The sequence below is a fragment of the Zingiber officinale genome, chromosome 3B (assembly GCF_018446385.1).
Source record: "Zingiber officinale cultivar Zhangliang chromosome 3B, Zo_v1.1, whole genome shotgun sequence".
Lineage (NCBI taxonomy): Eukaryota > Viridiplantae > Streptophyta > Magnoliopsida > Zingiberales > Zingiberaceae > Zingiber > Zingiber officinale.
In genome coordinates, this window is record NC_055991.1 from 6572695 (window position 1) to 6594037 (window position 21343).

At 37.3% G+C, this 21343-nt stretch overlaps 3 protein-coding genes across 3 annotated transcripts; 1 reads left to right on the forward strand and 2 right to left on the reverse strand.

Annotated features, from left to right (window-relative positions):
- Positions 1–4033: 4033 nt before the first annotated feature.
- On the forward strand, positions 4034–8540 carry LOC122055700. The gene is made up of 6 exons (XM_042617252.1): positions 4034–4397; positions 6474–6564; positions 7258–7427; positions 7537–7564; positions 7654–7762; positions 8149–8540. Exons 1-6 carry the CDS (start codon positions 4125–4127, stop codon positions 8228–8230), a joined length of 753 nt encoding a protein of 250 aa, XP_042473186.1. The 5' UTR covers positions 4034–4124; the 3' UTR covers positions 8231–8540.
- Positions 8541–8984: 444 nt separating this feature from the next.
- On the reverse strand, positions 8985–11336 carry LOC122055701 (histone H3.3). The gene is made up of 5 exons (XM_042617254.1): positions 11204–11336; positions 9766–9837; positions 9608–9684; positions 9433–9523; positions 8985–9337 (listed from the first exon to the last, which is right to left on the reverse strand). The coding sequence occupies exons 2-5, from the start codon at positions 9835–9837 to the stop codon at positions 9167–9169; spliced, it is 411 nt and encodes a 136-aa protein (XP_042473188.1). The 5' UTR covers positions 11204–11336; the 3' UTR covers positions 8985–9166.
- On the reverse strand, positions 11291–13880 carry LOC122055699 (putative pentatricopeptide repeat-containing protein At3g13770, mitochondrial). The gene is made up of 2 exons (XM_042617251.1): positions 12136–13880; positions 11291–11537 (listed from the first exon to the last, which is right to left on the reverse strand). Exon 1 carries the CDS (start codon positions 13859–13861, stop codon positions 12194–12196), a length of 1668 nt encoding a protein of 555 aa, XP_042473185.1. The 5' UTR covers positions 13862–13880; the 3' UTR covers positions 11291–11537; positions 12136–12193.
- Between the last annotated feature and the right edge of the window lie 7463 nt (positions 13881–21343).

Genomic DNA, 21343 nt, shown 5'->3' on the forward strand with positions numbered 1-21343 from the left:
TATTCAGCACGACCAAGCTGATGACATCTCGGCTGAGTGGCCCTTAGTCTGTTGGTTAATCCTAAGAAAACGTACCGGTTCCACTGTACAAAAATTTTTGTACAAGTGTCGAACCTTTCCTTAAATAACCTATTGTGTTCTTTAGAAGTTAAATTAAGAATCGCAGACGGAACTTAACATCATTGATTCCAAATTTAACTTATCTGTTCTTGATCGTTTAGATTTGAATCGCAAGAGGAACTTAACACTATTGATTCAAATCCACCTATGTTATTAATTCCATTAAATATTAATTTCCAAAATTGGCTTCCAGGACTGCATGGCGAGACACATGACCTTCTTGGATATGGGAGCAACCACCACCACCTAGTCAAAGCCTTTTAAGGAAAACTAATATTTAATTTCCTTAAATAACTCTAGGTTAACCAAAAAGAATAATCGAATCACAAATTCAAAAAAAAAACACAAACTTGAAAAAAACTTATTCGAAAAACTAGATCTAATTGCCTCTTGTATTTAGAATTCTTACAAAGAAAATAACTAGTATGATGCGGAAGAAAATTACTAGTTATACCTTCTCTTTGTAAGATAATGACCTCGAGATCTTCTACCGTATTCCTCACCTCGCCTTGGACGTCATGTGGGCGACGATCCTCCAAGATGAACACCACCCAAAAGCTTCCTCCTCTTCTTCTAAAATCCGGCCGCCACCACCACCACCAAGGAGAAGAGAGCAAAGGGAAAGGGAGAAGGGAGAGGGTCGGCTACCAAGAGATCTCCAAGCTAGAGAATAAGAGTTGTATCTCATGAAGCCCCCTCACCCCTTCTTTTATATTACTTGCCCAAGGCAAATAAGGAAAAAAATTTTACAAAAAATAAAATCATCCAAGAGTTTTTCCTTTTTCCTTTTTATTTTTCGTTTTCTTTCCTCTTGATTAAATCAATCAGCAAATTTGATTTGTGATGATTTTAATTTATTTTATTATGGTCGGCCCCTTGCTTGGGCACCAAGCAAGGTGGCCGGCCGCCTCATCAAGGGAATAAAGGAAATATAATTTTTAAAAATTTTACAAGAAGAAATCCTCTTATAAAATTTACAAGCTCTCTTTCCTAAAGTAGGAGTTAAAAAAGGAAAGTTCTAAAAATTAAAATCATGTTTTAAAATTTAAAACTTCTCTAACAAAATTTCCTTTTTTAACATGATGATAGAAAATTTTAATTTTAAAACTTATCTTCCTTTTTTTTCTTAAACCATGAGGATGATTAAAAAAGGAAAGTTTTAAAACTTTTAAAACTCTCTATTAAAACATGTGGCCTAATTCGAATAAGGAAAGTTTTAAAAATTAAAATCTCTCTTTTAAAACTTATAGTTTTCTACAAAGAGAAGATCTTAAAAATTCAAAACACCCCTCCTATTTGAAATAATTGTGGCCGGCCCCTACATGCTTGGTCACCAAGCAATAGGGCCGGCCCTATTAAGAGGAGATGTGGCCGGCCATTGCTTGGTCACCAAGTAATGGGTCGGCCCCCTTTTTGGACACCAAGACGGACTTATCTTTGGATGGACTTGAGACTTTAATGAGGCTACGACAAGGACCTAGAGGAGAAATTGGTTTTGGCCTTCCAATGAGCTTGAGTATCCCATGTTCGCCCCGAACACACAACTCAAGTTCATCGATAATAACTCATTCTACTAGAGAGTTATTACCGCACTACCGCACAAATCCCAAATTACATTATGGGCTCCTTCTTATCATGAGTGTGTTAGTCTCTCTGTGTTTAAGATTACGAATGTCCACTAATTAAGTAAGTTACTGACAACTCACTTAATTAATATCTAGCTCCAAGAGTAGTACCACTCAACTTCATTGTCATGTCGGACTATGTCCACCTGCAGGGTTTAACATGACAAATCTTATGAGCTCCTCTTAGGGACATTCTCAACCTAGATAACTAGAACACAGATTCCTTCTATAATCAACAACACACACTATAAGTAATATCATTTCTCAACTTATAGGGCATATTGATTTATCGAGCTAAACCTCACCATTTGATAAGTCAAAGAAATAAATATTAAATCTATGTGCTTGTTATTATATTAGGATTAAGAGCACACACTTCCATAATAACTAAGATCTAGTTCTTTTACTAAGTCAGTACAAAAAGAACTTACCTAAATGATCCTACTCAATACACTTAAAGTGTATCAGTGTAATTTATTAGTCAAGATAAACTAATATTTAATTACACTACGACTATTCTGATGGTTTGTCCTTTCCATTTTAGTCGTGAGCAACTTGTTTATAATTTATAGAGAACCGACAACATGATCTTCTGAGTGTGACACCACACTCCATGTTGTCTACTATATAAATTAATTGAACAATTACATTTAACAAATAAATGTAGATATTGACCAATGTAAATCTTTTATTTCAACAAATAAATGTTTACAAAAGCTAGGCTTTTAGTATACACTCTAACACAGTCAACCTACAATGGGACCCACATACATGTCTTATTGTACTCTTTTGAAAGGTTGTGTCACCGACAATAGAGAATGCCCTGTAGGCAAATCGTCCTTTAGAAACTTCTAGTCTGTCACATTAGAGATTTACGTGCTCACTTAAGGAAATGTGTTAAAGATACTTTTTGACTTTTTTTCCTAGGACGCTTTGGAAAATGTGCATATGATTTGGGATGTATGCACAAATATTATAGTGGCACTATAAAAAATAAAAGGAGGTCTTCATTTATAAGCGGAGGTATGCGATGCTTCATTATTCTACATGCTCTTTGTTCTATTCACTGCTATTATTTTCTCTGCTCGAGTCAAAGACCGACTTGAGCGCCAGAGGGTCAATGCCGGTGACCCCTTCCTTGACCCGACACTAACGCTCCTGGTTTTGCAAGACAACATGGAATCTTCTTCTAGTCAACACTAGAGCTACATTCCCAGCTAGTCGTCTTCTCAACTTTCGGACAGGATCAAAAGTAATAGATTATTTTTGTCATTACCATTTTTTTATAACATTTATAATTAGGGTTTCGGTCAACATGCAAATTTTTAAAGTTCAGAATTAGGATTTATTCTCTTTATTGGGTTATTTTTGTCATTATCATTTTTTTTTACATTTTGATTTGAAGTCAAAGGAGTTAAGTGTTATTTTTTAAATGAGAGGGGCAAAATTTAAATTTATAGAAAACACATTTAGCCTAAAATTTATTTAAATATAAATGATGATATAATAGAAAATAAAACTCAATTATTAAAAATATCGATATGACAAAATTTGATAAAGTTTTATTATTGTTTTAATAATTTTGAATATATTTGAGCAACTTTGATTAAATGTATTAAAATAATATTATTTTAAAATTTAAAGTACATCTTTTATATATATATATATATATATATATATATATATACAGAAATGATATGCTGCGGACAAAGCCGAGCGGACCGCTGCGGACATGCCTTCCTGATCGGTCACCAGACCGATCAGGAAACCTCCTGATCGGTCCAAAGACCGATCAGGAGGTTCCCTGATCGGTCCAGAGACCGATCAGAGTGTTCCCTGATCGGTCTGGTGACCGATCAGGAAGCATGTCCGCAGCGGTCCACGATAGATTCCGTATATATATATATATATATATATATATACATATATATATATATATATATATATATATATACAGAAATGATATGCTGCGGACAAAGCCGAGCGGACCGCTGCGGACATGCCTTCCTGATCGGTCACCAGACCGATCAGGGAACCGATCATTTTCTGATCGGTCTACAGACCGATCAGGAGGTTCCCTAATCGGTCCAGAGACCGATCAGGAGGTTCCCTGATCGGACTGATGACCAATCAAGAAGGCAAGTCCGCAGCGGTTTGCACGGCTTTGTCCGCAGCATATCATTTCTGTATATATTAAAAGAAATGTTTAAAGAAGGAGTATATTTTAAAACTTAAGTAAATTTGGGGCAGAAAGTAAATATTTCTCATAAAAATGCAGGAGTCGGAGACAGAACCACGGAGGCAACACGGCACGGCACGGCACGGCAGTTTGGAAGCCCTTTTCGGTCTCCCCGTCAATCGCCCTCAAGCTCCATCGCCATGGATGCCGCCAAATGTTCCTCCCCGGCGACCCCTCCTTTGAATCCACGAACCGCTAGCCCAGCGCCAGCCAACGACGACTACTTACGCGTCAGGCGACGGGCCCTCGAGGCCGTGCTAGAAAATTGCAGGAGGGCCCTCGAATTGCTCGAGAACCCCGACCTGGATCCTGGTATCTCCATACCCGAATCTCAGAACCCTTCCGCTCCGGCGGATCAGGGGGATAGTTCGCCGCGGCGATCGCGATCTGCCATGGATTTAGAAACCGATGAGGTATGCGAGGGATTCATTAAGGAAATTTCAATCATCTCAAATCTAATTCTGATTTCCGGTGATGTACGATTGAATTGTGAATATTTTACTGGATTTGATGTACAATCTAAATTAAGGCGCATAAACTGATTAACTCATCACATAATATGTATACTATCTCTTAATGGTGTGTTTAGTTGGACTGAAATAAGAGGAAAGGAAAAGAAAAAATTATTATTATTTGATCTCCTTTACTTGGATGGAAAAGGAAAACAAATTAATTCTATCCAATTTCTTTGTTTCAATTTTACAAAAATTGGGTGTAAATGGAGGGAAAGCAAAGTTTAGACTTGTTGCTACAGAAAACAAGGTTTACTCCTTTACATTCATCCAAGTAAACAAGATAGATGGAAGTGGATTAAGGAAAATTACTATAATTCCTTGATTTTCTTCTCTCCTCACTACTTTTCTCTTCTACCTTGTTCCCTTGAAATAAACACATTGATGAAAATTCTTATACTATCTTAGCTTATACTTGAAGGTGTCAGAACTTCACATGGCAGATTTGTTTAATTAAATTGCTAGAATTTTTGCTTCTAAGATAGTAAAACTTAGCTGAGAAATACCACAGTCAAATTTGTTTAACTAGTTCTTGAAATAATTTTCCGCTGATGCATTCAGAAATTTCCTGCTTACCTTCCCTGATGTCTTCCACTGCAATAGTAAGTGTTTGTACATTGTGAACTTGTTGATACACATAGCTAATATTTGAATTTGCTAAGAATGAAAAGGTAGATATTCTTGTGACATAGCACAACAGACTAACAAGATGAACAACCTCATATAGGAAAAAAATTTCTCAAAGGCAAGTAGAAATTTCCTTAATTGCAAGATAATTATTATATTGACATGCTACTTTTATAGGATAAAACTGGAAATAAACAAATTAGGAATCACAATAATTCTAATTAATTGTTCCAAATGGAGCGAGTAAATCTGAAAATACAATAATCTCAATTAATTGACTAACCTAAAGTAAATATAGAAGACATGACAAATCACCAAACAATTCAGATTTAAAATTCAGCCAAATTAAATCCTTGAATCCTTCCTGATTGGCATCACCTTGTTTAGTAGTAAGTTATTTATTTATGAGAAGTTTTTATGGTTAGTGGTGTTGATGTAATATCAGAATGTACCTTTACCGTTCCATCATCTTTCTAATGTCCAGCAGACCTGACTAACTAATCTTCCTACCCCAACTTGTATGAGAATGAGAAGTCATTTGATATTGTAAAAATATTTTTTTTTTCAAAAAATATCTCAGCCATGTCCTCCTACCTGGAAATTAAAAGACATGAGATTGTTTCATAATATAAAATAAAAGGTCCTTTTTTATTATCTTTCCAGGAATTGAAGGTTGCTACAATATGAAGCTAAAAAAACTATAAAAGATTAGAGTTTCCTTTTTATTGTTTTCATTTGCTAGCACTACAGTCAAGAAGTAGAATGTTTGACATCCTATGCAGGTTGTTATTACATCCTATGCAAGTTGTTATTGAACTCTTATTGATTTTTCCATTTTGAAACTAAGGATTGAGTTGTTTCGAAATATCTGTGATGATTATTACCATTATCTTGGAATTTGTAAAGCCTAACTCGGCAACAAAAATATATGGTAATAAAGTCCAACCAACTTTATGTTAAGCAAGGAGACAAGAAAAGTATGTTTCAGACTGCCTATCCATTGCATTTGTACTTCTGTACTAGCATTCTGCCAAATCAATGTGAATCAGTTCCTGATATAGAAACAACACTTGTTTCAATTATTTCTATTCTTCTGTATGATTCCTTGCCCATTTGTTTAATGATCAATTTTTGTATATACAAATAGGTAAATGTTTATAGATACTTGCAAGATGAATCCACTTATACAAGTTTTTAATTAAGGGATGATTTTTTTCTTCGTTTTCAAAGCAAGAATTAGTTCTGTCTCTTTGTTATTGAAATGACATTCTTTCTTGAATGACATTTTTTCATAGGTTGTTTTATCATAGTTTCATTTCAATAGTCTTTATTGTCCATTTGTTGTGTCAGCTATGTTCCCTCCTCAAATCAAAGGTAGAATCACCAAACTTCTTAGAAAAGCTTGGAAATATCCAGTCTTCAGTTTCTCAAAATATTCAAGGTACGCCAACCTATATGAATGCCAATCAAAGGTGAAATGCCTAATGGATAACGTCATTTTTGAAAATATTGAAGTTTTAAAAGTCTGTTATAATGCTAAACGAATGGTAAAATAAAAATGTTTTGAGGTTCTTTATTACAAAGTCATTAGTATGTATTTATTAGGTGTAATAAACCAGGTAAAGTTGGACCATATTTTAGGGAAATTAGCCCTTTTTTTTTGTTTTATAAAAGGGCCTTTCGGCCCCTCATGTAATTTATTCTGCAATTTCACTAAAATTTCCTCTTAGCGAGTTTTTAATCTGTGATTTGTCCCTAGTGCTACAAAGTGGCTTTAGAGTCTCACGTTGTATCAGTGCCTCTCAACTACTATGGTGGCAAGTAGTTGAGAGGCACTGATACAACGTGAAGACTCTCAACTACTATGGATTACATGGACGGTGTGGGTCGTTGATTGTCACACACAAATAACAACAATTAAAAAATTTCATTCTATTTTCTCATTATTTATGGTTATATAACTCGTCATCTAGTAACAAGCATCCTACTATTCTTTCTCATAGAGAGTATCTCTTTGTTTCCAAGTTTGCAGATTCTTCAATGTTCTATTTAGAAATTTCAAATTATAGAAAATGTGTATTGCATTATTTTGTATTATTGCCCATGAAAGACTAATATGCTTTCTGGTTAGCAGATGATAATGCATCTTGGAACATTATTACTGCCACGGACTCATGGGAAGATAACCACATTGATGGGGACAATGGCACTGATGAAGATTATGTTCTTGTGAGTCAAGAGGATATTGTTGACAGCATAGCATCTTTCATGGCAGCTTACCTGTTATCACTGAAGCAAACTAAAGTATGCCAAAACTCTTCAAACTGAAGTATAGTCAGTATTTGCTTCTTTTTCCATCTATTTATCTGCGGTATGTCCTTTAATCCATTCGATGATGTTGTTCATTCGGCAGGAATTAAGCCCCAATCAACTTCAAGAAGGTGAGTTATATAAAAGTACTTGTGGCATCATAAGAACTATTGGAGTGTACAAAATTGCTAACGAATACCCTTTTTTTCTTGTTGTATAGCTCTTTGCAAAGCATTTTCAGTAAAGAAGAGGAAGAGCAGACTCTGGAAGGCATGGGAGGGAAGCCAAGTTATTTACAATGTTGCTTCTTGGGGTGCCACCGCCATAGGGTAAATATCTCCTAATCTAAACAATGGAGTTTTTTCAATTTACTGGTTTTTCCTTGAACCAGGGTATCATACCGGCATCATCTGCCACTTTACAGAAAAGTTTTCCAAAAAAATTAGTTTATTGGCTTAATATATTTGTTGTGTTCGGAGGTTTTATTATTTAACGTTTTTGTTGGGTATCTCCAAATGCTATCATCTAGTATCTAGTAATAGGTTGATGTATTCAAGGCTGATTCAGTGAATCCAGTACCTTTGTTTTTAAGTAAACAAATTTGGAGCCCAACTAACATAAACTGGGTTGCATCAATTATATATTTATTTCACTTAATATAAGAAATCAAATATCGCTTGGCATTATGTAGTTGACGATAATATCCTGCCTTCAGGATTTACCAGAATCCAGCAATACTGAAGGCAGCCACTGTTGCCTTCTGGTCTTCTTGCCGTGTTATCTCAAAGTTACTTTAAGGTGAATCTGGCACGTCCATAAAATGGAATTGACGTGGTGACATCGTCTGTCATCGCCAAAATGGTCCGTACGAAGAAGACTCTGCAGACTTTAATACGGCTATTATTGCTCTGCCACGGCTGGCATCTAAATCCACCGTCTGACATGTAATTATTGTTAGTTGAATGCACAGAACGGGATGCTGGTGTTCAATCGCTTCTCTTCTTATCAAATTTGTTTTTCTAAATGTAAATGTCTTATTCGTTTGTGTACATATTTATAACATTTGCAATATGGTAGGAACTTGATCACATACACATGACTCGCTTAGCTCTAACTCATAACATGCCAGTCGTCTAGCCATGTTCATTAGTGTTGTAACGTGTCCATACAATTTTCGCTCTCAATAGAATTCTGTAAGATGCTCGACATATAATTTTATAAAAATACAGTCGTGTCACAAAAACAACAGACAAAACAGAACTGGCAATTAACAGAGTTGCATGTTCCCTATTTTTAAATTTTCACAAGCTTATATCGTCACCAATCAGAAACACGATACCCATTTCCAAATCTACGACACGAACAAAAGATGCATTACTGGATTTCATATGCACTACTTCATACCTATTATTGTCATATAAAAGAAAACTTGATTGAATCATTTCATACTAGAGAAAGAAGGATCATTAAGACAAAAAAAACATATGCCAACTGGGCACACCAAAATGTTAATCATAAAAAAAACCACAAAAGGCAAGCAAAGACAAAATGTCAAGCAACTAATTCACATCGCGTAGTAAGTCTGCATCAGTATATTCGCAACAATCACAAACATGCTGGACCATATAGTGCCACTGAATAGACCAATTACATAGCAGTCATAGCGGGATTATATTCCTACAGCATTCAAAATGATAACAGCGGAGACTGACTTCATGTTCAGCAATGTAAGATCAAGCCCTCTCCCCACGGATCCTCCTAGCCAATTGAATATCTTTAGGCATTATAGTGACCCTCTTTGCATGAATTGCACAGAGATTGGTGTCCTCAAAAAGCCCCACGAGGTAAGCCTCAGCGGCCTCCTGCAGTGCAAGAACAGCATGACTCTGGAAACGAAGATCAGTCTGCACACACAATCAAAAAAGCCCAACACAGCATGAGAAATACATCACTGATGAAAGTGTAACACTAGAAAAGAACAGAAAAAAAAAAATTTCACCTTGAAATCCTGAGCAATTTCCCTCACGAGCCTTTGAAAAGGCAGCTTCCTGATTAGGAGCTCAGTGCTCTTCTGGTACTTACGGATCTCACTACACAGCCATTCACGATTTAGATGCAACTAACAATACAACAGACCTACAGAAATAATATTAAGCCATGCAATAAAATTTTACCGAAGAGCAACAGTTCCAGGACGATAACGATGTGGCTTCTTCACGCCACCAGTGGTAGGGGCAGACTTGCGTGCAGCCTGAAGCCACAAGATAAATATTATTGAAAAACGCAAATATAAAATTCAGAAAAGCAACTGAATTTAAATCTAACCACTAACCTTTGTCGCAAGTTGCTTTCTGGGAGCCTTCCCACCAGTTGATTTCCGCGCAGTTTGCTTTGTACGAGCCATCTGACACACAATATCATTTTGTTACTAATAAAGAAAAATCACGCGCAAATCCATCACCAAAACAGGCACACACGCACGCGCACACAATTAAATGCAATCACCACAATTCCAATACACCATGTAAATATCAATGTCTGCACAAACTAATATGTAAACACAGATCAAGATCACCAGACACCTCAAAGAAGAAGATAGTGGTATGGATCATATCACAACATCAACCACAGTTCAGCTGATTAAATGCGTATCTTGCCCAGAGCACATAAAGATCACAGCAAGAATCACGACATCAACAAAAACCACTAAAGCATCCAAGAAACACATGGCGTCAATGTTTCCTATAAAACTCACCCCAAGGGATCAGCAGCCAGCATCAAGAATGAAACCGCTCATTGACAAAGATGAACAAAACAGCACACATCATAGATATTCTCTTCAATACAAACTTAAGATATGAACAAAAGGTAAAATACCACCACAACTACTATTTCATTAGTGACTAATATAATCAAGGAAAACAAAATTTGACACCATTTTAAATTTCTCACAAATTACAAAACACATTATAAAAGCCCCTATTTTGTTACAAAACAGTGTTGTGATTAGCTTAATTACCAAGTCTAATCGATGGTAGAGAAAATATCAGTTAGAACTTGACTTAATAACTAATTATAATTGATGACAAACATTAAATTAAAATTACAAGTTTCAAACTATTGAACAATAAACATTAGCAATGTATTATATAGTACATATAAATTCAGTACTAACTCAGTTTAGTATTAACAAAACAAAATCTTGCTTTGTAAAACAATAAATATTTGACGTTTAAAAGAAATTACAAACAAAATACAAACTGAACGAGAACTGTTGTTCCAATCCGAGCTATCAAGCTACATGTTTGTAATTCAGCCAATGTCCATAATACCTTACGCACCTCTACTCGCATTCATATTATGACGGATAGACTTACCATCATTTTGCAGTCCAATTGGACAAAAATATACGAACAGGATTACACTTTCCAATTATCCGTCCCGTCAACCTACCGTTATCTACGTATAGATAACATAATTCCATCCACGGATGACTATTCACCAATCGTTTATGCATTATGTTGTAAGAAATATTTGAAATAAGCAAAGAATTGCCGAAAACAATGCATTCGCATCAGCCTAGAAGAGAAACTAGAATTTCGTTTCTTGCATCGGAAACCACCACCAAAGTTAGAGGAGAAATCCAACCGATAAACGCCTAAAATCCAACCTATCAAAACGCTAGCCCTAAGTCCCTAACTGAAAACACGATTTAAGAAATACATAATTAGAAAGAAGTGAAGAAACTGGATAAGAAAGGAAGCTCATACCTCTCTCTCCCCCGAAGGCAACTCCCCGAACGACCACGATCCAAAAGTGGTACGAATTGGGGGCGCAGCAGTATTTAAAGGGAGCGACGAGCCGAGGGATCGATACTTTGATTTTACTTCCAATTGGACGGTGGAGATGGTCGATTTGTGTGTTTCCTTTCGGCGCTTTCAACGGTCGAGATCGTTTCCTATGACCGACTCGGATCGCGGGGGTTAAACGATGGAATCCTATTGGTGGAACTCTTTGGTGCTGGATCGGGAAGGAGCTGGCTGGATCCGACGGCTGACACTGCTGCGACGCGGTCGCTGGAGGCGCAAGGTTGGAATCTACGGACTTAATTGCAAGGTATTTTCGAATTATTTTACCAATTGTATATATATATATATATAATTTTCTAGAATTGTAAAATTATATTTTAAAATATATAACAATTTTTATGACCACTAACTTAGGATTAACTTTTATTTTTTAGCTTACCTACATCGAACATATCAAAAAACAATATTGATATTTACGTTTTTATTTGTTCTAGTAAAAAAAATTATAGTTTCTAATACAATAGAATAACTACGTCAATGAAATTTATTTTAATTAAAAACAAATATAACTATTATAATGAAAATAAATTCTTTTAAAGAAGCAACACATATTTTCCTATTCATTCAATTCTGCTAATAAATTCTTTTCCACTTTTATAATTTTTCGATACATAATGGGAGTCAACCATGTGGGCTGTTAAGATGACAGATTTCATCATTCCTACCCTAGACGTAGGTATATATGTTGAGTTTTGTTTTTTCAAGATGATCTAATAACTAACACTAAGAGGTGTTATTATTATAAGGTTTGGAGTTCGAATTTTGACATAGTCAAGTTAATATTTTTATGTGTAAATTATTATTTCAAAAATTAATAATTATATATGATTTACCTCTTCTTCTGTGTTAGTCCGGATTGACCCGTGTCAGCCTCAGCAAACCAAATATACTTCATTCAAACAGTTTGTGATCCAAGCTTCCACTGCCTGCTCTGAACCTGTGCACCATTCCACCAACTTCGATCCAACTGTGACCGGCATCTTTCGATATATTCCTTTCATCCATTAACTCTCTGACGGCATTCGCCTCCCGCCACTGCTTCCCTGCAGAGTAGATGTTCGACAGTGCGACATATGATCCGGAGCACTCTGGCTCTAGCTCAAAGAGCTTCTGCGCGGCAATTTCCCCGATAGTTGAATCTCCATGTAGTTTACAGGCGCTGAGTAGCGCACCCCATACAGAAGGTCCCAACTTGCATGCTGATCTACTTAGAAGTTCATAGGCTTCCCTCACCATTCCCGCTCGCCCGAAGAGATCCACCATGCAACTATAGTGCTCCTCTCTGGCTGGTACTCCATATCGCTCCTGCATCGCGCAAAACAATCTCCGTCCGTCGTCTGCAAAGCCCGAGTGGCTGCAAGCTGATAGGAGACAGGTGAAAGTAATGTGATCAGGATGAACAGAGGCAGATTCCATGAAATAAAAAACTCGCAGGGCCTCCAGACTGCGCCCGTGCTTTCCGTAGCCGCAAATTAGTGAGTTCCAAATAGCAACATTCTGTTTAACGGTAGACATATCGAAGGCAGTGCGACCAGATTCAATGTCGCCACACTTTGCGTACATATCAACGAGGATCACTTGGACAACCTCATCGAAACCGAATCCCTGCACGATTGCTTGTGCATGAAACTGCTTTGACAGGCCAATCAAACCAGAATGTGCGCATCCGCCGAGCAGTCCAACAAATGTAGATTGATTCGGCATCAATTCCTTCGAGCACATTTTGGAGTACAAAGATATGAGGCCCTCTGTTATCCCAGCTCTTCCGTACTTTGATATCAAACAGTTATAGCAGACTACATCTGTTTGAGGAATTCTGTCGAACAGCAGCTGGGCGAGACCCAGGCTCCCATTTCTAGAATAGAAATGGACCAAGGAGCTCCCAACAAAAGCATCAGAATCCAATGCCCACTTCACTGCAGATGCATGGAGCTGTTCACCCAGATCAGGCGTAGCATTGCTCAGCATTAAACTGAGGGTGTGGGAATTCGGTGCGATGGCTTCGTACAACATCTCTACAAATAGGTGCATCATTTCGCTCCGGTAGTGCCCTCCGTCAGCGTAGGCCTTCAGCATCACAGCCCAGGCAACAGTATCTATTTCAGGCATTTGGTCGAACACCTTCCGTGCTTGCGACAGAAACCCACACTTTGCGTAGAAACTCACGAGGGAGCTCTCCGAGCAGCAGGTGCGAGCATTCCCTCCGGTGCGTCTTATCATGTAGCCGTGCAATTCCCGGACGGCGCCGAGTGAAGCGCAGCAGTTGAGGAGGGTAGAAAAGGTTAGGTCCTGGGGTTTACGGAGGCTGCTGCCGGAGACGGCAGCATCGCCAAAGAGGAGGAGGGCCTCGTCAGGAAGCCCATCCCGAGCGCGTCGCCAGGTGGGGGCGGCGGCGCGGTGGGGGACGGTCCTTTGCGGCGTTTCGTCGAACGATGGGAGGGCGCTAAGGGGCCGCAGAGGGTGGCGAATAGCAACGTCGTTGAAGGGAGTGGAGGACCGCGAGAGAGCTGCGAAGGCGGAGAAATTGGCGGGGGCGGTAATTGGGTCAACTACCAGCATTCCAGTGAGTTCCAATTTTCAGAGGAAAAAAAAAACAAGTTATTGTCTCGCCCTTATAAAACTTTTAAAATGAAAATTAAAAAAAAAAATCCTTCTTGGTTTTTTAATGAAATAGATGAAATTTAAGTAGGAAAAAATATATACTTTTTGCTTTGGTTCGTGGTAAAATTATTAAACCATACATAAAATACTCTTAATGTTACAAAATTAATAATTTTATTATTGTAATAAATAAAAGTAAAGTCACCTACTTAAAATAAGATTATTCATGTTGAAATGAATCATTTCATATTAAATCAGATTAATTTCTTTTTGTGTCGGAAGGAATAATATTAAATAAAATTCTTTTCGTTGATATTATTATACAGATTTAAATCCAAAAGATTATGGATTTATCTTACTATCTAACCAGATTCGGTTAATCATAAACCACAATAACATTTGAAAACTTGGAACGATATAGTTGGCCAGTTCACCCTTTCAGATGTCCAAAAATATAATTTTGTCACTTAATAATGCAAATTGATTTATAAATGAACTTGAAACAACAACTTCTATGTAGGAACAACATGTTTCGAAGATAAACAGTCCTTTTGTTGCATTGAACTCTAACCACCTTAATGTAATTTCTCTTTCTCTGCATGTTTTAGACATAATAATTATGTACAGCCAAAATGGCATTTAGTCGATATATTTCTTAGTTATCATTGACTAAAGATCTATCAATCGGCATAGCCAATAAATGACTAGAAAAAAATGGTATATCAAAATCAACATAATACGAATACTATATCATAACAACATGATATTACAATTCTTTTTAATACAAACATACAATTTAAATTTTACATAGGTCATAACATCACACTTACTCCAATCAATTTTTGTCTATCATAATTTTACATCCAACCATAAATCTATAAGCTCTGATATATCAAACTTTCGGTATAGTGCATTACAAAAAAAACATAATCTAACCTGCAAGATAAAATAAGCGTATTAATAAAAAATATTTGTAATGAATAATATAATAAATAAACAATACTTATGATTTACTTTGTGTGGGGTCATTTACTTGAATCGTTTGAAACTCTCTTGAGGAAATAGATGGTAAACATTGATGTCACATCTCAAAGTATGAGGTATTTAGACTCTTAAGAAACTCCACCTATATATAAATGATATTAGTAATCAATACAAAAGAATATATATAACTTAATACTTACAGTAGTCTCAAACATAGAAGTGTATTTTCCTTTATCGCCAAGAGAGTTATGATGTATAAATAAACCTTCTTCCATCTCTATGATCATTAGATGTCAATAATCATCTTTGTTATTAAGATGATAGAAGATTATATCTACTAACCTTATATTCATCAATTTAAATAGTTTGTTGCAATGCGTCGATATCCATCATCTCAAACATTGCCTATGTAAATAAGATCCATTTTTAGTGGACTACATACAAGAAAATATAAATAAGATTAGTTCATATAGTCAAATATTTACAGTAAACTCAACCCCATAAAATATAGATTAACAATATGGTGTGTCAAACATTTTGACTTTATTTGCTATAATTGTAAAATATGCATTTATGCAATCGTCATGAGTGTTATGAGTTCAATCAAAGATTGTCATTCAATCTTCCATATCTATTGAGAAAATAGAGTTGAATCATACTGGAAGCGTTGTAGCCCTACATAAACCAATAAAAATATATGAACAATTTATAAGTTGTTAATATTATTGAATAATATTTACAAATTTTACATTTGTAACAGCTACGAAAAATTACATTCAAATATTTTTCTAGGTTGATGGTGAAATTTAACATTCAAATGTATTATTGTCAATACAACATAAAAAAAAATTTAAAAGTGTTATTCTTATTTTATACATTATATAAGACTTCAACACAATTAATCAGCATTGTTTTGCATACTTATGTAACTATGCTATCAATCAACTCACTTTAATTGACTGAACTTCAATAATGCATCTGCTACCACATCATCTTTATTTTTTTCTTAAAACATGTCTTCAATTGCTGAATAAATACATACACGAATATGTCATCGAGGAACAACAACAAAAATTAACTACAATCAACCCTACCTTCAATATTTTAGTTTTGACCTTCTGAATCTCAGCAAGCCTAATTTGTTGATTTGATGAAACTGTAGCAACTATGTTGGGACAAGGGCTTTTATAATGTCATGCTGAATAATTCCCTTACCTTTCTCTTCCCTTTGGTTATTTTTTTCTATCAGTTTTCTTTCTCTTGGTAGCTGAAGGAAATTTAAGAGTTGGTAGTGGCCCAATACTCTTTCTGGCACACATCTTCCTTCTTTTTTTGTGTTGGTGGATTAGGCTCTATGGCCTCTTTATCCGGAGTAGGGGCTACTCCAACCTCTTCTGATACCTTACTCTGTAGCTTGCTTTGGAGCTTTACAATTGTATTTTCTTATCAACTATGATTCTATCCTTTTTACCAATGCTAATTTCAGCATTACTGGAATTCCTATCTAGTAATTCAAATAGTTCCATTATTTTTGTATCATTCTGTTCAATACCCTTGTTCAATTCAACAACTAAAGTTTGCATATCAGTAAGTTGATCATCTTTTACTTTGCAACATTGACATTCTACTTGCTCCTGAACATACTTTGCTATAAGCTCTTGAACATCTTCTGCTTGCTTAGGAAAAGCTTCAATAATGCCAAAGTATTGTGCAATTTGATCATCAATTTATATTTCCACATCTGCTAGGAAATTAATTGATTACAGATGTTCCTCTATATCTGATGGAACTAAAGTTTCTATTATTTTTTTTATGAAGGTAGTTGGGCAATCATTATCTTTATTGCAAATACATGTGATATTTTCTAGTTCCATCGGCATATTCTTAGAAGGGCAAAGTTCTTGTGTGGCTATATGATTTTAACATGTTCACACATCCAAACATGTAATACAATAAGTATGGTTATAAATTTTGAATCAATGAAGTTACAGTAAAATTTAACAAATTACAGCAAGTAGGTGTGCAAATCCTTTTAGCATTGAAGTTTGATTTCCCTCGGGCCCCTATAGCTTTGGCCTTTGGAAAGCATCACACCTATGACCTCCATTTATGGGTTTATGTAGTCATATACAATCTTACATCAATTATATTTACCTATATTTTCAAAGTCATCTATAGAATCAAGTAATGATTTTACTGGTAGTCTAGATATACTGCTAGTAGTAGTAAATAAAACACATATAAAAAAATATAAAATAATAAATTGGCAAAACAAAGTATCAGATTTAGGAGATGGTTCTAGTTGTTTATTGATGTTCATCAGTTTGTTCTCTATTTTCTTCTTTGAATACTCCTAATCCATGAAATGTTGAAGGTAGAGTGGGATGGAGCCGACATCCAAATGCAAAGGAACTTCATCATCATGATCCAAAAGTCCTAGAATCAGTGTAACATCTTTTTTTGTGAACCTAATCTTCTGATTTTGAAAGATGAAACACTTAGCATCATAGTTCCAATTGTCAAACATATTTTGTACAAGGCCTCTGATGTTTGCAATATGCGGTATGTTTATTGCCCAGGCAAATGGGCTTCTACTTAGCAACTTCAACCGTCAATTATTTGGTTCTAGTGCTTTTATGAACAACTTAAATTGCGGGATATTACTTTTCCATTGTATTTTCTTATAGTATGCACAAGTAGTAGAGGTTATATGGGATGCTGATGGAAAATGGGCTTCTACTTAGCAACTTCAACCGTTAATTATTTGGTTCTAGTACTTTTATGAACAACTTAAATTGGGGGATATTACTTTTCCATTGTATTTTCTTACAGTATGCACGAGAAGTAGAGGCTATGTGGGATGTTGATGCACTAAGCACCATTTAATTCGATAAAATGATGCATTACAATGTTAGTTTTGAACAATAAAATTAAATGATAATTCAGTTAGTTTTAATCAGAATGTATTGATTACATTACGTTGTAGCAGCTACGATTTTCTTATTTTAGGATTTCCACATTGTAGAAGTCACCAAATCGTAGCTGCTACAACGGTTCTTGGAACCAGAACATTGTAGTAGCTACGAAACTGTAGCTACTACAATGTGCTAAACCCTAAACTCTAAGATGAGGCAAAAACATAGAATTATAAGATAGATAGCAGAATATAGGCATGTATATGCAGATGAATAGCCATAGGTAGGTGAGGCAAGTCAACACCGAGGGAGTTGATCAGCGAAGATGGTGAAGGGCAGCGCGAGGGAGCTCAAAGGAGGAGGGTTCATAAATCTTTGAGTTGTTAAGAGGGAAAGAGGAGACGAAGGGTTCGAAATATTTAGGTTTCTTAGAGAGAAAGGGGAGATGAAGACAGATAGAGTTGATTCTAACAGGGCGCTGCTACAATAGAAAAATTATAAAAAATGATGACATAATAATATTACAGTGATAGTCACGCAGGATATTAATTCTCTCTCTATATATAGCCTCGCGTACTCTACTCTGGAAGAGAATATATCATGAGAATTTATTTTATTCTAAATTTTAAATGATAAATATTATACCCAAATATTTGACACCCAATGAGCACTTAAAATTTTTTCGTTTTAAATTTTATTTAGCTCGAAGACTATAGGCAAGATATGTGTATATATGGAATCCTTGCTTGCATTGCATAATTGATCCTGTCCGGAAGCTGAGTCGGATGGACCGTCGGGTGAGGTGGATGGAATGTTGATCAAGTCACGATGTTCCGGAGGGGAGGGGGTGTGCTAAGATGGCTTCTGTATTGACCAAGTATTCAAAAGTCCTCTGGTCAACGCTACCTGCAGCCAGCGATCGAGTCCCCCTGGTCCCTGATACTTCGAGGCTCGAGGCGGATCTAACGAATGTATAAGTAACAGGCTAATACTAAAATAATGAAACAAATAAGGAGTGAGTAGGGCTGTAAATGAACCAAGCGTTCGTGAACAAGCTTGGTATTCGGCTTGGTAAGAGCTTGTTTATATTCGTTCAATATACATAAGATTAATTAAACAAACAATCTTGAATAACTCGTTAAGCTAAACAAACAAGCTTGAACACATATGTGTTCAGCTAGTTAATGTTCGTGAACAATGTTCATGAACAATGTTCATGAACCATATTTATTAATAAAACTCTTTTCAATATGCTAAATAAATAATAAAATAAAATAAATAAATAAATTTAAATTATCAATCTTAATAACCAATCAAACAATTAAAAGTTTCAAACAATCAAACAAGCTTGAATTGAGAGTTTGATAACATCTAAACGAACCAAGCTCAAGCCAAACTTCAAACAAGCTCAAGCTTATAAAAAAAATAAACCAAGCCAAGTTTGAACACTCATTTCAAAAACTTGGTTCATTTTAAGCTCGACTCGACTCGACTCGGTTATCTTATTAAACAAGCTTGAACACTCCAAAGCTCGGCTCGGCTCGGCTCGGCTCGTTAACAAACCTAGGAGTGAGTACGGAGAACGTACCCTGACCTAGGGGGGCGCCCTCGGATGGGACGCTGTTGAGTTGTCGTGATTTGGAAGAGTAGATGATATCGAGCTGGATGAAGAGCTGGATCTGACGACGTGGAGTCGGACGCAGCACGAAGCCGAAATACGAGCTGCAGGTCGAGAGATAATAGCGACATGCAGACCGAGATAAGACATCGACACGCAGGCCGGGATAAAATTTCAGCAAGCAGGTCGGGATAAAACGTCGGCACGCAGGTCGGGATATGATAGCGACATGCAGGCCGAGATAAAATACCGGCACGCAGACCAAGACAAAACACTGACACGCAGATCGCGACATACAAAATATCATACAAGTAAGGGCAGAATATAACGACAACGCGGGCTCGAAGCCCCGATCCACATAAGAATCATATGACAGTAGCAGATCAGACATCAGACCGAGATTGGACGTGTATGATAGTTTATATCGAATGTCCACTCAACTTCGGATGCACACCGCGGGGTGGATTGGGACCCGACCGCCACGATGAGGGTCGACCGCGAGCAACAGTAGGTAGACGATGTCGGAGACGGCGCTGAATGGAGGAGACACCCTCCACCTCGACAGGAGAGGGTGACTCGTGCTGTGAAGCGCTGTAGGGGACCATGGGGGAGGAGAGGGGTGGTTCAGAGGCAACTCCGGCGAGGAGAGGAGAAGTAGAGGGGCGGTGGTGAGCACTAGTGATGGCATCGCGAGGTCTGCCCGGCGACGATGAGCGCTGGTGACGGCGTCGTGAGGAGAAGGAAGAAGAGGGTGCGGTGCTGTGGCCGACGTCTCGAGAAGGAGGAGGAGGAAGGTGCGGTGTTGTGGCCGGCGTCGATAGAAGAGGTGGCGGCATGGTGAGGAGAGGGAGAGGAGAAGAGGTGGTGGCCGGCGTCGGCTCCGGCGACGGGGTCATGAGGAGAAGAAAGAGGAAGATCCGTTTTTGGGTTCCTGTTGGTGGCGGCACCCCTACGAACGAACCCCCCCCCCCCCCTTGCTATAGTACCCATTTCCTCTCTTAAAGCCCTAACCAGCGACAAGACCAAAATACCCTCCCATCTCCACTTAATTACCCCTCTGCCATATATCCATATCACAAGCCTCCCCCGAAAGTCTAGTCGAAGGAGGCCCAAGTCCGACTGACTAGACACATCCAAATGAAACACAGAATCACTACTGAATGTAGAGTCATATCACGGATCTGTCATATAACGTCGAACGAGTAGCTGTGGATGATGAGTACCCGGTAAAGCGACGAAAAAAATAAGCACTGACCGAGTGATAAAAGACATATCGAGCGAGTGTTGAAAGAGTGATCTGGCGAATGTCGAGCGATATCGAGCAAACGATCGAGAGATGCTGTGTAAAACGATCGAGCGACAATAAATCATTATCGGACGATCGAAAAAGTGTCAACCGAGTGATAGTAAATTATGACCGGACAATAGAGAAAATGATGGACAAGCAGAGCCGTGAGCATGACCGAGAAAAATACTGACCGAGCATTAATAAATCGTGACCGGGTAATAGAGAGAATGATGGACGAGAAGAGCCGTGAGTGCGACCAAGAAAAATACTGACCGAGCATCAATAGATCACGACCGGACAATAGAGAAACTGATGGACGAGCAGAGCCATGATCGCGACCGAGAAAAATACTGATCGAGAGTTAATAAATCGCGATCGAGCAATAGAGAGACCGATGGACGAGCAGAGCCGTGATCACGACCGAGAAAAATACTGACCGGGTGTTAATAAATCGCGACCGGGCAATAGAGAGACCGATGGATGAACAGAGCCGTTGTCGCGACCGAGAAAAATACTGACCAAGCGTTAATAAATCACTACCGGGCAATAGAGAGACTGATGGACGGGCAGAGTCATGATCGCGATCGAGAAAAATACTAATCGAGCGTTAATAAATTGCGACTGGGCAATAGAGA

What these genes read in the sequence shown, in the direction of transcription:
- LOC122055700 (XM_042617252.1), top strand. Translation starts at nt 4,125, where the DNA reads ATGGATGCCGCCAAATGTTCCTCCCCGGCGACCCCTCCTTTGAATCCA. An exon ending in TGGATTTAGAAACCGATGAG is followed by an intron (nt 4,398 to 6,473) that starts GTATGCGAGGGA and finishes TTGTTGTGTCAG; the next exon opens with CTATGTTCCCTCCTCAAATC. An exon ending in TATCACTGAAGCAAACTAAA is followed by an intron (nt 7,428 to 7,536) that starts GTATGCCAAAAC and finishes TTCATTCGGCAG; the next exon opens with GAATTAAGCCCCAATCAACT.
- LOC122055701 (XM_042617254.1), bottom strand. Translation starts at nt 9,837, where the DNA reads ATGGCTCGTACAAAGCAAACTGCGCGGAAATCAACTGGTGGGAAGGCT. An exon ending in GAAAGCAACTTGCGACAAAG is followed by an intron (nt 9,685 to 9,765) that starts GTTAGTGGTTAG and finishes TTGTGGCTTCAG; the next exon opens with GCTGCACGCAAGTCTGCCCC. An exon ending in CCTGGAACTGTTGCTCTTCG is followed by an intron (nt 9,524 to 9,607) that starts GTAAAATTTTAT and finishes ATGGCTGTGTAG; the next exon opens with TGAGATCCGTAAGTACCAGA.
- LOC122055699 (XM_042617251.1), bottom strand. Translation starts at nt 13,861, where the DNA reads ATGCTGGTAGTTGACCCAATTACCGCCCCCGCCAATTTCTCCGCCTTC.